A 15,364-nucleotide genomic window follows, 5' to 3' on the forward strand; every position below is an offset into this window, starting at 1 on the left:
CCCTATGCCTTGACTCATGGCCCCACATCACATCACCTTTTCTCCCTCTGCCTTCGTTGTCACATCACCTTCTATCTCTCATATCTTCAAATTTCCCCCTACCTTCCTCTTCTAAACACACTTGTAATTTCATTTAGGACCCACCCAGAAAATCCAAGATAGTTCCCCAAGTCATATACAATATGTTCTGGGACCACAGTAAATCTAAAATAGAAATCAATAGCAGAAAGATTTCTGGAAAATCTTCAGGTAGTTGGAAACTAAATATCTCACTTTGAAATAACTCATGGGACAAAGAAATCAAAAGGTAAATTAGAAAATATTTTTAGCTGAATAACAATGAAAACACAATATATCAGCATTTACAGGATACTGCTAAAGTAGTACTTGGGGGAAAATTTATAGCGCTAAACACATATATTAGTAAAGATGAAAGGTCTCAGATTAATAACCTCAGCTTCCATCTTGAGAAACTAGAAATAGAAGAGCAAATTAAACCCAAATCAAGCAGAAGGAAGAAAAAAGAGAAGAAATCAATGAAATAGAAAAAAACACAAAAGTAATAGGAAAAAAAATCAATGAACACAAAAGCTGGTTCTTATAGAAGATCAATAAAATGGATAAACCTCTAACCAGACTGATTTAAAACACAAAAGAGAAGACACAACTACCAGCTGTATTTAGAGCAAGACAAGTGACATCACCATAGCTTCTATAGATATTTAAAGAATAATAAAGGAATATTATGAACAACTGAATGCCAATACATTTGACAACGTAGACAAACTGGACAAATTCCTTGAAAGGCACAGACTACCAAAGCTCACTCAGAAAGAAATAGATAAACTGAATAATTAAATCTAATAAAGAAATTAAATTTGTTATTAAAAGTCTTTTCACGTAGAAAACTTTAGGCCCAGATAGTTTTTCTTGGAATGAAGAACACATAAGGAAAAACAATACCTATTTTACACAAACTCTTCCAGATAATTGAACAGGAGTACTTATTCTATAAAGCCTGTTTACCCTGATTCCAAAGTCTGACAAATACATTACAAGAAAGAAAAACTACAGTTCACTATTCCTTCATGCATATAGATTTTAAAATTTCAAACAACATGCCAGCAAATCAAATCTATATATATATAAAGGATGGGACCAGGGGCAGCAGGTCATGCCTGTAATCCTAGCACTTTGGGAGGCCAATGTGGGAGAATAGCTTGAAGCCAGGAGTTCAAGACCAGCCTAGGCAACATAGTAAGACTCCATCTCTACAAAAAAAAATTTTTTTTTAATTAGCTGGGTGCCACCAGCTACTTGGGAGGCTGAGGTGGGAGGATCACTTGAGCCCAGGAGTTCGAGGCTGTAGTGAGCTATGATTGTGCCATTGCAGTCCAGCCTACATAACAGAGCAAAACCTTGTTTCAAAAAAAAAAAAAAGATAATGCATTATGACCAAGTGGTATTTTTCTCAGAATTCAAGACTGCTCTAACAATTTTTTTAAATCAATTGATGAAATTCACCATATTAAGAAACTAAAAATTTTAAAAGCCCACATGATTCATCAAAAGATGAAAAGAAGCCTTTGACAAAGCCCAACATCTATATCTAATACAAATTCTCAAAGGACTAGAAATAAAAGAAAATGTCCCCAGCTTGATAAAGGGTGTGTAGAAATCACCTACAGCTGACATCATACTGGTGTCACACAGTAACATCACACCAATATGACGGTGAAAATGAATGCTTTCCCCCACTTCTACTCAACACCGCACTGAGATTAAGCTAGAGCAATAAGCCAGTTAAAAAATAAGAGCAGGCTTCCAATTCAAAAAAAAAGAAAGTAAATACAAAAAATTCGCCAGGCGTGGTGGTGGGCGCCTGTAGTCCCAGCTACTCGGGAGGCTGAGGCAAGAGAATGATGTGAACCCGGGAGATGGTACTTGCAGTGAGCTGAGATCGCGCCACTGCACTCCAGTCTGGACTCCATCTCAAAAAAAAAAAGAAAAGAAAGAAAGTAAAAGTGTCTATATTCACAGACCTTCTAATAAAATTACCTTCCACATAGAAAATCCGGTAGAATCTATAAAAAGGCAATCAGAATGAACAAGGAGTTCAGCAAGGTTGCCAGATGCAAGCTCAATATAAAAAAAACTTCTACATTCTAACAATTAACAATCAGAAACTGGAATTTATTATAACATCAAACACTAAGAGATAAGTAAATATGCAAGATCTCGACACTGAAAACTATAAAATATAGTAGCCATGTTATTCACAATATTTCATAACTGGGAATAGCCAAAATGTCCATCAGCAACACAGAGAATAGATGAATAAATTGTGGTGTATTCATACAATTGAATTTTACAAAGCAATAAAAAAGACAAATTACTGATACATGGAAACAACATTGATGAATCCCACAGACAATGCCGAGTTAAAGAAGCCAAGCACAAGAAGAAGAGTCCATACTATAATGATTCCATTTATATACGAAGTTCCAGAAGCAAAACTAAACTGTGGTGGGAGTGCTTATCTCTGGCTGCGGGGTGTGTGTGTTTGTGTGTGTGTGTGTGTGTGTGTGACAGAGAGACAACTTCTTTTAGGCCAGGATGGCTACATGTACATATTCACTGGGGACGGGGGACAGGCTGGAGATCCCTTTGGCATGTTTGGAAATGCTCAGAGCAAGTAAGCTGGATGGAAGCTGGGCCCCTGTCCCTTTAAAGTGAGCCCTGGTATGAGAGAGAAACAGAGAGAGAGAGAGAGAGAGGCAATAGAAAAGAAGGAGCCTCTGGGCCGGGCGCGGTGGCTCAAGCCTGTAATCCCAGCACTTTGGGAGGCCAAGACGGGCGGATCACGAGGTCAGGAGATCGAGACCATCCTGGCTAACACGGTGAAACCCCGTCTCTACTAAAAAAATACAAAAAACTAGCCGGGCGAGGTGGCCGGCGCCTGTAGTCCCAGCTACTGGGGAGGCTGAGGCAGGAGAATGGCGTAAACACGGGAGGCGGAGCTTGCAGTGAGCCGAGATCTGGCCACTGCACTCCAGCCCGGGCGACAGAGGGAGACTCCATCTCAAAAAAAAAAGAAAAGAAGGAGCCTCCTAGGGTGATGGAAGTGTTCTGCCTCTTGATATGGTTGCTGGAAATATGAGTGCATACATTTGTAAAACATCATACAACTGTGCTCCTACATGATTATATTTCACCATATGTAAGTTATACCTCAGTAAAAGTGTTCAAATAAAAAGAGAGAGAAGGGACATCAGTCCTTCCTTACCCACTCATGAAGTCTCCAAAGATATACAGGCCATTGAGATTTGGGGATTCACAACCACGATAGACATAACCTCCCGTGACTGACTTCCCCACTGCGTGGCCATAAGCGTAGATTGGCAGAACATCATCTGTCCAGGCGAGAGGAAAGAGAGTGAGAGTCGTGGCCTAAAATTGAAAGCTTTAAGGAGGAAGAAGGGGACTTTTTAATGCAGTTGCCTAATTCAGTGAAGAACACGTTACCTCTTGGTCTTCAGTGGGACAGGCAAGCAAGTAAATCATGTTTATTGTTCTCAATAGGCCATCCACAATATTTGCAAGCTTCCTACTTAACTGCTATCCTCAGGCAGAGAGGAAGCCAAAAATTCCCTCCATCTATGAGGCAGTGACCTGGAAATCCACATGGCTAAGTTTTCCCTGTAGGTTGATATGGCAGATACCCTGGTTTAAGGATATGGAAAATACTGTCACAGTCTGTAAGACTGCTTTATAACTTAGAGGACAAGAAAAGACTAAGAAGTAGTAATAGAGTCAGAACATTAGAATTTTGAGCCAGGTGGAGTTTCTAGATCACACCTTGATTATTGGTGTTTAGAAAGTGTCCTGGGCTGGGCATGGTGGCTCACGCCTGTAATCCCAGAACTTTGGGAGGCTGAGGCAGGCGGATCACAAGGTCAGGAGATCGAGACCATCCTGGCTAACATGGTGAAACCCCATCTCTACTAAAAATACAAAAATTAGGTGGGAGTGGTGGCACATGCCTGTAATCCCAGGAGATTGAGGCAGGAGAATCGCTTGAACCAGGGAGTCGGAGGTTGCAGAGAGCCGAGATCGTGCTACTGCACTCCAACCTGGTGACAGAGTAAGTCTCTGTCTAAAAAAAAGAAAACAAAAAAGAAAAGAAAGTGTCCTCTTACTTGACTATATGCAGAATATCATTTCAGTGGCCTGTACCAGTTGGGAAATAAATAAAAACATACACCAATTTTGCTCTGCCAGTGGTTCTCAAAATAATATGCCTAAAATTAATGTGGGTAACTTATTAAAATACAGATTCCTGCGTCAATCTCATGCCTCCAATCTACCCAAAATTCAAATTCATTAGGTCTGAGGCAGAGTCTAGGAATTCACTTTTTAAAAATAGCCACTGCCAAGATGTCTCTGGTGCCAGTGAGTGGCTGGAGGACGGATTGCAGAAGCCCTACGCCACAGGACACGAACAAGGCGTGATTTAAATGACCTGCAGGGCAAGACATTCAGGTTTTATTCCCCACCTCCACCTCCAACCCACTCAACTCATCCAAGAAATCACCGAGAGAGCTTCTTACTCACCCAAAGAGGCATTGTGACAAAGTTTTTTGTCATAACATGCAAACCCTTCCTTTGCTCTCCAGCCGTAATTTCCGCCTTTCACAATGAGGTCAACCTCTTCAAACCTGTTCTGGCCCACGTCCCCACAGAATATCCGGCCTCGACCCTGGTGCGTGATGGGGTCCCCTCGGTCCACAGCACAGCGCCACATGTTCCTAATCCCATAGGCATAGATGGCAGGGTGGGCCCCTGGCTCAGAAACAAACGGATTGTCCGAGGGGACTCGGTACCACTTGCCATCTGAGCCTGCCCTGTTCACATCGATCCTTAAAACTTTTCCCAGCAGGGAACTTCTGAAAGAAAGAAGGCCAGGAAACAGAATCAGGTAAGCAAGGAAAGCTACAGGACTGGAAGAAACAACCCACAAGGGCCGACTCATAGTTGATGCCAAGAGACTGCTAAGGATCACATGGGAAGATGGGACTTCTTATTTTCCTTTTTTTTTTTTTGTACCAGCATGAATGAGCTTGAAGATTTTCTTTTAAATCTATACAAGATATTTAAGACTGCCCCATGTTTGGCTCGAAAAGAACTACGAGGCAAAAGTTTGATGTGATCTTGGCCCATTTGACCCTGAGCAAGTTGCAGCTTCAATTCTTATTTTATTTTTTTATTTTATTTTTTTCTTTGAGACGGAGTCTCGCTCTGTCGCCCGTACTGGAGAGCAGTGGCCGGATCTCAGCTCACTGCAAGCTCCGTCTCCCGGGTTTACGCCATTCTCCTGCCTCAGCCTCCCGAGTAGCTGGGACGACAGGCGCCCGCCACCTCGCCCGGCTAGTTTTTGTATTTTTAGTAGAGACGGGGTTTCACCGTGTTAGCCAGGATGGTCTCGATCTCCTGACCTTGTGATCCGCCCGTCTCGGCCTCCCAAAGTGCTGGGATTACAGGCTTGAGCCACCGCGCCCGGCCTTCAATTCTTATTTTAATGATGAGGACAGCTTCTCTCTGATTTGGTCTAATATGACAAATTTTTAAAAGAAGCTAGTTACATTGTTTATTCTTTATTTAACAACGTGGTCAGTTAAAAGAACAGAAGCTTTTGAGAGGCTCTGCCAATGACTATGGTCTCTGGGACTGACTTTCCTCATTTGAAAGTCAGAGGAGAGTAACTGATGGCCTTGTGCCACTGCTTCCTATGATGATGAGAAATTTCACACTCAAGTAAAGGGTCTGGGCTCTAATGGACACATGATAATCAGAGGCTGCTATTATTTTTAATATATTGGCCAGGTGCAGTGGCTCATGCCTGTAATCCCACATTTTGGGAGGCTGAGGTGGGCGGATAGTTTGAGGCCATGAGTTCAAAAACAGCCTAGGCAATACAGTGAGACCCCATCTCTATTTAAAATATATTGCTAGATAAATATTATTTACCTTGCAGTGTGGTTTTGATATAAGGGTTAAATGAGTTATTGTGTATATAGCGTTTAATGCAATTCTTGAATCACAGTAGGTATTCGACAAATGTTAGCTTTGTATTATTATTAACCTCAATATTTCTATTACTAGGAACAATAGAAGCCAAGTGCTTACTGGGTGCAAAGGGCAGAAGGACCACATGACCTTTATCTAGGCAACACAGCGTCACTGGGCTCTGGGGCCATATCATGTGGGTTGGGATTCTGTTTTTTCCACTTACTCATTGTATTACCTCTGTGCCTCCATTTGCTTGTCTGTAAAATGGATAGTATTATATGTATACTTCATATGATTCATTCATTCCATGTGTAATTATGGAAAGGCTCCCTTGTGCCAGGCACTGTCCTAAGTGTTGGTGAGATATCAATTAATAAAATAGATATTAGATATAAATTCTTGCCCTTGAAGATTGTTAAAATTACCTTCTCAAATGTACTTAGACCAGTGCCTGACAAGCTGCAAGCACCCAATACACACTGGCTCTAGGTAGTTAAGTCTCTTCTCATGTGTCTCCAGGGCCTAGCACAGCACCTGGAACATGGTATTCAATAATATTATTGAGTTGAATTGAATTAGATGATTAGTGTGGTAAATAATGACCTGGTAATAGAGATATTTTTAAAATCCCGAATTCTCCTTTACATAACACTCTGACACTTATATTGAGCATCAATATTATGAACTACCAAAATATACTATGTCTGAAATTTATGGAACTGAAAACCAAACATTCCTCCCATTGCCTCAGTGGAGTGGACTACATCTTGCAGCATGTGATTTGAGTTTGATGACATCCATGCAAAAACACCGTACCAGGGGCTCACTCTGAAGGGACAGGGTCCCAGCCTCCGTCCAGCTTACTTGTTCTGAGCATTTCCAAATAGGCCAAAGGGATCTCCAGCCTGTCCCCCGTCCCCAGTGAATATGTACATATAGCCATCTAGGCCAAAAAGAAGTTGTCCGCCATTATGGTTTGAGGCTGGTTCTTCTATCTCTAAGATGACCCTGGAAGAGAAAAAAGAAACCATGCATTAGGATTTGACACAAGCTGAAGTTACATCCTCTTGAGATACCCAGAAATGACTGGTCCAAGCCACCAAGATTTGCCAAGTCAGGCAAGACCTGCTTCTGAGTTTTTGAGGATCACAAAGCAGGTAGCTTTGGGGCTCTGAGATGCTTTTTTCCTGGTATAACTCTTTCATGGCTCATTTTTCTTTTTTCTTTTTCTTTTTTTTTTTTTTTTGTAAACAGAGTCTCACTCTACATCCAAGCTGGAGTGCAGTGGTGTAATCTCAGCTCACTGCAACCTCCACCTCCAGATTCGAGCAATTATCCTGCCTCGGCTGAGAGCCTCCCGAGGCTTTTTTTTTTTTTTTTTTTTTTTTGAGCTGGAGTCTTGCTCTGTCACCCAGGTTGGCATGCAATGGTGTGATCTTGGCTCACTGCAACCTCTGCCTCCCAGGTTCATGCAATTCTCCTGCCTCGGCCTCCTGAGTAGCTGGGACTACAGGCATGTGCCATCATGCCTGGCTAATTTTTGGTAGAGATAGGGTTTTTGCATGTTGGCCAGGCTGGTCTTGAACTCCTGACCTCAAATGATCCGCGTGCCTCAACTTCCCAAAGTGTTGGGATTACAGGCATGAGCCACCATGCCTGGCCTCATTTTTCTTTCATATCATGATTTAATGAGTTGTGGACCCAGCCAGGGTAACAACTGTCCTTTTCTAGGGCTTGCCCTTACTCTCTGCCCTACCAGAATGCTCCATCCCTTCTTTCGAGCCACTTAAGAGAGGTTAATCTATCAGTTCTTTATGCTCTTTGCAATCCTCCAACCTGTCTACCATGGGAAAAGAGGCAAGGGAGAAAGGAGAAGAAGGGGAAAAAAAGGCAGAGTGGTGGGGTGGAAAGAGCATGAGCTTGGGGTCAGTTAAAACTGAGTGCTCACTTGGCCATGCAGCCATAGCTTGATGGCCCTGTGCCACAGCTTCCAGTTAGAATGAGAAATCCCACATTTAAAGTAAAGGGCCTGGGATGCAATGGCCACATAATAATCAGAGGCTACTATTATGTTTCACATATTGATATTATCTATAATTCTTTCTCAGACCCTTATGACTGTTGGTCCTTGCTTACCCTTTGTAAAGACAGGCAAGCATGTTTTTATTTAGGGTAACTCTAAGGTGATGGCTACATCCCATTAAACAGCCTTAACTCAAGAGTCTAACTTGGGCCGTCCTCAATCCACAGTGACTCCTTTCTCAACAGTTGGAGTAGTTCTGTAAAATCAGTAAAATTCCCCTCTATTATCTCACAGACCTGGTGGGCATTATTTCGGAACACAGTACAGCAGCAGACTCTTCATGAGTACCTCTCACCTCTCTGATTTCAGGTCAGCTTTGTTAGGATCAGCCCGAGAAACCTTCATCTGACTAATTCGGATCTTTTCTACCTTCTTCTTGTCCAGGCACGAATAATAAATATAGAACTTGCGATTGTGGCGGAATTTGGGGTGAAAAGCCAACCCCAAGAAGCCTCTCTCATCCCCGATCCATGGGGTGGTCAACACGATGTTCTTGAGGTCCAGGAAGGGTTGCTCCAGGCGACTCCCATCAGGGAGATAGACCCACACCACTCCTACCTGCTCGGCAACAAAGAAGCGATGGGTGCCGTCCCCGGCATGGACCATGGAGACCGGGTTCCTCAGCCCGTTGGCCACCTCGCTCAGGCAGAGCTGCAGGCAGCCCCGAGGATCCTGGGCCACCATGCCCAGGTTGCGGTTGAGATAGTCGTTCCTCAGGACGTTGGGGAAGCAATAGTCCTTGTCAGGAAGATCCAGGAGGTGGCAGAAGCGGACACCGTCCATTCCGTGAGACTCCTGGAGGCCTCGGTCATTGGTCAGCAGGGAGATGGCGGAGTGGCAGTTAGAATGGAAGGCAGAGCAGTAATCAGAGCAGAGGCCAGGGAGATTCCGGAGGGGCGTCTGGGGGTTCTCGGCGTCGTAGAGGTGGGCTGCGTAGGGCGAGCACTCCTAGAAAAGAACGCGGAGCTCAGGCTCAGCATCAGACCTGCCACACCGGCGCTTGTCTCACGTTTTGAGCAAGCAGAAAGAAAAAATGGTCCTCGGGGGAAAAGAGTCAGGATTCTGGAGTTTTTGTGACTAACTGCTGCTAAAACTCTTCTCTGTGATTTTCTACCCAGTTAATGCTCCTGAAAGGCAGAAAGCAGGGAAAATCTCTCATATTCACTATGCTATCTCTAACATTTCAGCTTAGTTTTTGACATTTAAAGTTTTATTAAATTATGCATGAATATTTTTTCAAAGCAATTACTAAATTTCTAGATCTGTTTCTTTTTTTTTTTTTAATTTTCATTTTATTTTATTTTCCATAGAGACGTCCTCACCATGTTGCCTAGGCTGATCTCAAACTCCTGGGCTCAAGTGATTCTCCTGCCTCCTCAATCTCACAAAGTGCTGGCATTTACCGGCATGAGCCACCGTATCTGCCCAGCCTCATTTTCTTATGGATACTGTATCTACTAAGATTTTATTTCTTTATACAAATATGAAACAATTTGGCAAAAATTTCATATTTGTTCAAATGTGGTTGTTGGAGATACAGTGTTAATGATTTAATTTTTCTGTGCTTTTCCATATTTTTGGAATATTTTAGAATGAAAAATAAAATTATCAGAATGGACATTGGATGTATCATTCTCAGAGATTAGGTGTCTAGCAATTTCTTCAATTATTTATTTAAAATATTTCAGTGTTTAATATATGCAAAGTACCATGCTGGAACCTATACACATTTGAATTGTGGCTATAGGGCAATATGCCTGCTCCTTACACAAACATATGAGGACTATTTGCCCGAAGGAGTAGCTGCTACTCAGACCTCCCTAGACTATAACATTTTTTAGAAGGAAAATAGAATATTGTGAGCAGACGAGCAACTCCCAGTAGTGATGGAAGGCAGAGGCAACTGAGATTAGAAAGGTAAGAAAGTCCTATTCAAAGGGTGTCGTTTGGAGCCGTGCGTTCCAGTAGAGTTCACCTATTGGCCCAGAAGCCCCCTTCTGATCACTAACCACTCTCCTGAGCCAGCCAGCCTGCGCAGAACCATCTCATGTGCTCCCATCGCTTCACAAAAGGACCAGCAGCGTTTTTCATGTATATGTGAGTTCCCTGTTCTCTCTTATTTCCTCTGATTGTAGATTGCAGAGCCAGCTTTCGGTCATTGGGCAGAGGGGAAGAAGGAGCCCAGAGATTCACAGGCTCCCCTCGGAGTGTCTGTTTCCATTTAAGACACTTATTACAGCAGCTGTCAAGAAGCAACATGACCCACTCTTAAGTGTCCCCTTGCTCATTCTGTCCACTCTCAGAGAGTGGGAAAAAGAGAGAAGGGAGACTGAATTAAGGATCCAATACCAGAAAATAGAAGGGGGCTGTGGAAAGAGAACCACCACTATGGCACACTCTCATGCAGCCATTTAAAGTTTGCAAAGTTGCTTCTACTCAATTAGCACAGTAACTAAACAGATACTTCCCTACTTTAAAGGAAGAAAATTAAAGGCCATAAGGTCTCTGGCCAGGTGTAGTGGCTCACGCCTGTAATCCCAGCACTTTGAGAGGATGAGGTGGGCAGATCACCTGAGGTCAGGAGTTCAAGACCAGCCTGGCCAACATGGTGAAACCCTGTCACTGCTAAAAATACGAAAAAAAAAAAAAAATAGCCAGGCATGGTGTCACACACCAGTAGTCCCAGGTATTCAGGAGACTGAGGCGGAAGAATTGCTTGGACCCGAGAGGCAGAGGTTATAGTCAGCCAACTGACTGTGGAGACCGTGCCACTGCACTCCATCCTGGGTGACAGAGTAAGACTCTGTCTCAAAAAAAAAAAAGAGTCCTATGTGACCCTCCTGTTGAGTCTCTCTTACATGCCAGGCACTGTTCTCTACATTGACTGGGATGCAGCAGTGAGCGAAACGCACAGTCTCCTTCCAATGGAGCATATAGTTTGGGGACCTCAGAAAACCATTAAGTAAACAAGCCAGTGCTGCTGTTACTATACTTTAGCATGGTGTGACTGAAAGGGCACAAAACTTGGAGCCTGAGCATCTAGCTCTGTGCCCCAGGATTGTTTTGCCTTGGGTAAGTCATCTAAACTCTTGAGCCCTCATCAGTAAAATGAGGATCATAACAACTGCTTGCAGAATCATTGCTGGGTACACACTACATGTGTTGGGGAAGAAAGAGGACCTTATAAATGGGAACGAATAAACATGTGTAGGATTGTTTGGCTGAAATTGTTCTTATTCCTCAAATCCCTGAAACAACAGAACTGCTGACTTTGACTTTCTGAAATATTATGCAAGAGGGAAGGGTCAGGGGTATACATTTTTACTAGGGGAGATCTCAGGAATAAACATTCTCAGTGCTACTTGTAAAAGTTCAGCTTCTACCCTAATGGGTATCCTAGAGTTAATTCTCCAGGAAACAGCTGAGGAGTGGTGTCCAAGAGTGTAGCCCCAGGCGGTGCCACCCAGGTGGCTGACTTTCTGGGCCAGGCTCAGCTGTAATTCTCTCCTGGACTCTGGGAAGCTCAGTTAACCACTCCACATCTTGTGTGGCAGTTATGGTGGTCAGTAAGTTCAGGAACAGTGGTCATGAAGAGACGCCCGTGGATAGCCAAGTCATTGTGCTGACAAGCCCAAGGGGTCTCAGTTCAAAAGGCTGCCTGGACTTCTTGTCTCTCCTCCCCAACATCATTAGAGGGGTCCTCCCCAGGCAACCTCTTTCATCAGCTTTCCAAATGCTGACCTCTCTCCATTAACCCCCCCCAAATATCCTCTTCCTACAAAGTCTGTGTGTGCAGGCTACACCCATCTTGTTTTCAGGCTGAGCTCAACCAAAACGATGCCTCCCAGGGATGTGGATTTTGGCTGTTGGGCAACCAGGAAAAGCAGAAACTCTGTGAGTCACTGTTACTCAGCAGCTTGCATCTCTCTCTTCCAGCTCTGGAGTGCTGGGCAGACAGAACTCTGGGGAGAGTCCCCAACCCCTGCTGCCACCATCGTGTCACCAGAGATGCCCTGGCACAAATCAGCCAGATGAGAAAGGACTGGACCCCAACAGATGCCACCACTCCCTCCCTTAATGCACTCGGTAAATGCCATGGGTATAAGTGCCTAACTCTCTGAGCACCACAGAGGATGCAAATAGTTATTTGCCATGCACCGCAGAGGGAGCGTGGCAAATAATGGCTGCTCTGAGAGCTCCAGGAAGAGTATTGCTCTCATTCTCCTGGAGCCTGGAGAAGAATCAGGGCCAGCAGAATCCCAGAGGGACAGGTTTGGGGAACCCATGGAGACCAAATTCTGAACACACTCATCTCAGTGTGCGTGTCCAAAGACGGCAGCTCAAAGATGAGGCACCCGGCACTTGAACTTCTAAAGGGCTGGACTCCCAAAGCACCCTCTGCTCAGGACCCACACCATGCAACCCAGCACCCAAACCCCTGGGGCTGGAAGGCACTTTTCACTACCTGGCAAAGGATGTCTTTAATGTAATCTCCACACAGCTCGTGCCTCTTCAGATCAAAATATTCCATGATGTCCCAGTACCGGGCAGCGATGTGGCGGTCCTTGTGCTGGTCACAGCAGCCAAAGGACTCATAGTCAGAGCAAAACTCAAGGTGCAGAAGGGGCTGGAAAGGGGGCCCGTAATCCAGGCACTGAGGGTGTCCCCGCAGCAAGCCCACCTGGCCCAATAAGAGTATGAGGCAGAGGCAGAGAATGCCAGAAGAGAGCCAGGGGGCCCAGCAATGCAGACCACCACACAGATTAGGAGTAGACATTCTCAGCATTGTGGCCTTGGGAACACGCAGGCTGCTGTGTTTGCTCAGGTTGGCTTCCCTGCTCTGCCCAAGGTCCTCCCTCTCTTCCTCTCCGCACTCCACCCTGTTTTCTCCTGCTTCCTCCTCTTCCCCGCCTCTCCCTGCTAAGGTGGTTTCTGAGCAGTGTCCCTCCTGCGGGCTCCCTTTGAAAGCAGTGGGAGGTGTCCCTTCCCCCTTCCCCCAACCCATCTAAACATGAAGCCCCACTCTAGTGCTGCTAGTGTTATGGGGGCACACCTTTGCTTAGCCAAAAGTGCAATGGTGTCAGTGGCAGAGGTGCTTGATTCCTTAAAACTGGGAAGAATTCCTGCTGGCTGTGGGGATGCCCGGAAATTCACACTTTTTTACTGTTTCTTCACAGGCTGAGTGGCCCAGAGTCAGCACAAGAACACCATATATTACATCATCCCAGACTTCACACTCTGTGGAAGGAAAGCTTCAATCGTTCCTACAGTGCTGAAGGGCCCCAAGGGGGTGGGGCATATGGAGGGGCCATGGCAGGAGGCAGGGTGCGCTGCATAACTCCTGGGATGTGGCAAGGTGTGTATTTGGAATGGTAGGAAGAGAGGGCATTTCATGAATCTTGCATCCACAGTAAGGACCAAGGACAGGAAAGAGGACACAGTGAAGGAAAAGAAGGGGAATCTTAGTCCATGCTGCTGTAACAAAACACCACAGACTGTAATTTATAAATAATAGAAATGTATTGTCACATTTCTGGAGGCAGGGATGTCCAAGATCAACAAGGCAGTAGGGACTGGCCATGGTGGTTCATGCCTATAATCCCAGCACTTTGGGAGCTTGAGGCAGGAGGATTACTCCAGCCCAAGAGGTTGAGACCAGGCTGGGCAACACTGTGAGACCCCATCTCTACAAATGCAAAAAGAAAATTAACCAGGCATGGTGGTGCACACCTGTAGTTCCAGCTACTTGGGAAGCTGAGTCAGGAGGACTGCTTGAGCCCAGGAGTTTGAGGCTGCAGTCAGCTATGATCATGCCACTGCACTCCAGCCTGGGCAACAGAGCAAGACCATCTCTAAAAATAAAAAAAAAAAAAATAAGACATGCCAACAGGTTCAGTGTCTGATGAGGGTCCTGTTCCTCATTGATGGTTACTTGTTGCTCCCACGGTGGAAAGGACAGAATGGTTCAAATCCACTCCTTCAAGGCCTTTTATAAGGACCCTAATCCTTTCCATGAGGCCTCTGCCCTCGTGACCTAATCACGGACCAAAGGCCCCACTTCTTAATACTATCACATTGGCGATTACATTCCAATATATGAATCTGAGGTAGGGAAGAACACATTCAGACCGTAAAAGAGGGAGGGTAGTACAGTGAAAACCAGGAGTCAACAAGGACTGTTTGGGACAATTTCCCCAGGAAGCACAGGACAACTGGGTGCCTTCCTTTGCCAAATCTATACCTGCTGTAGGGACACTCCTCCTCACTTAGTATATGTTCCCACATTAGTATTTTAAAAATGTGTTTCATGGCCGGGCACGGTGGCTCACACCTGAAATCCCAGCACTTCGGGAGGCCGAGGCAGGTGAATCACCTGAGGTCTGGAGTTGAAGACCAGCCTGGCCAACATGGTGAAAGTCCATCTTTCCTAAAAGTACAAGAATTAGCGGCTGGGTGCGGTAGCTCACGTCTGTAATCCCAGCATTTTGGGAGGCCAAGGCAGGTGGATCATGAGGTCAGGAGTTCAAGACCAGCCTGGCCGGCATAGTGAAACCCCATTTCTACTAAAAATAGAAAAAATTAGTCAGGCATGGTGGCGCATGCCCGTAGTCCCAGCTACTCAGGAGGCTGAGGAAGGAGAATTGCTTGAACCCAGCAGGCGAAGGTTGCAGTGAGCCAAGATTGTGCCACTGCACTCCAGCCTGGGTGACAGAGCAAGATTCTGTCTCAAAAAAAAAAAAAAAGAAAGAGAAAGAAAAAGAAAAAGAAATTAGCCGGGTGTGGTGGCGGGTGCCTGTAATCCCAGCTACTTGGGAGGCTGAGGCAGGAGAATCGCTTGAACCCAGAAGGTAGAGGTTGCAGTGAGCCGAGACCATGCCATTGCACTCCAGCCTGGGCAACAAGCGTGAAACTCCATCTCAAAAACTAATAATAAAATAAATATAAAATAAAATAAAAATGTGTTTTCCTTTGTTCACATCCCTTGCACATAACAGGTTTTGATAAATATTTGTTGAATGAATAAATGCAGAACATGAGTCCCAAACTCACACAGCCCCAAACCCAAACAGGCATGAACCAAGGCTTAAGTCCATGGGGACATTTGGCACTTAAGCTAACTCTCCTTTCGGGGTTTTCCATGGTTCTGGTCCACCTTGAATTTCCTTACTGGCAAAAGCTTCCATTTGAAATGCAGATGAAGTCCAAGTTTCT

The 15,364-nt window shown here is 44.8% G+C and overlaps 1 protein-coding gene across 1 annotated transcript in view; it reads right to left on the reverse strand.

Annotated features, from left to right (window-relative positions):
- HHIPL2 (HHIP like 2) overlaps window positions 1-12,992 on the reverse strand; it is a 27,046-nt gene extending 14,054 nt beyond the window's left edge. Inside the window, exons 1-5 of the mRNA XM_023203538.3 lie at window positions 12,618-12,992; window positions 8,448-9,100; window positions 6,934-7,077; window positions 4,615-4,946; window positions 3,287-3,413 (exon numbers count right to left, since the gene is read on the reverse strand). Of these exons, the coding sequence (XP_023059306.2) occupies window positions 3,287-3,413; window positions 4,615-4,946; window positions 6,934-7,077; window positions 8,448-9,100; window positions 12,618-12,938 (1,577 nt within the window). The 5' untranslated portion in view covers window positions 12,939-12,992. The remainder of the gene's footprint in view (window positions 1-3,286; window positions 3,414-4,614; window positions 4,947-6,933; window positions 7,078-8,447; window positions 9,101-12,617) is intronic.
- Window positions 12,993-15,364: the final 2,372 nt, after the last annotated feature.

This window comes from Piliocolobus tephrosceles, chromosome 1 (genome assembly GCF_002776525.5).
Source record: "Piliocolobus tephrosceles isolate RC106 chromosome 1, ASM277652v3, whole genome shotgun sequence".
In the NCBI taxonomy this organism is placed as follows: Eukaryota; Metazoa; Chordata; class Mammalia; order Primates; family Cercopithecidae; genus Piliocolobus; species Piliocolobus tephrosceles.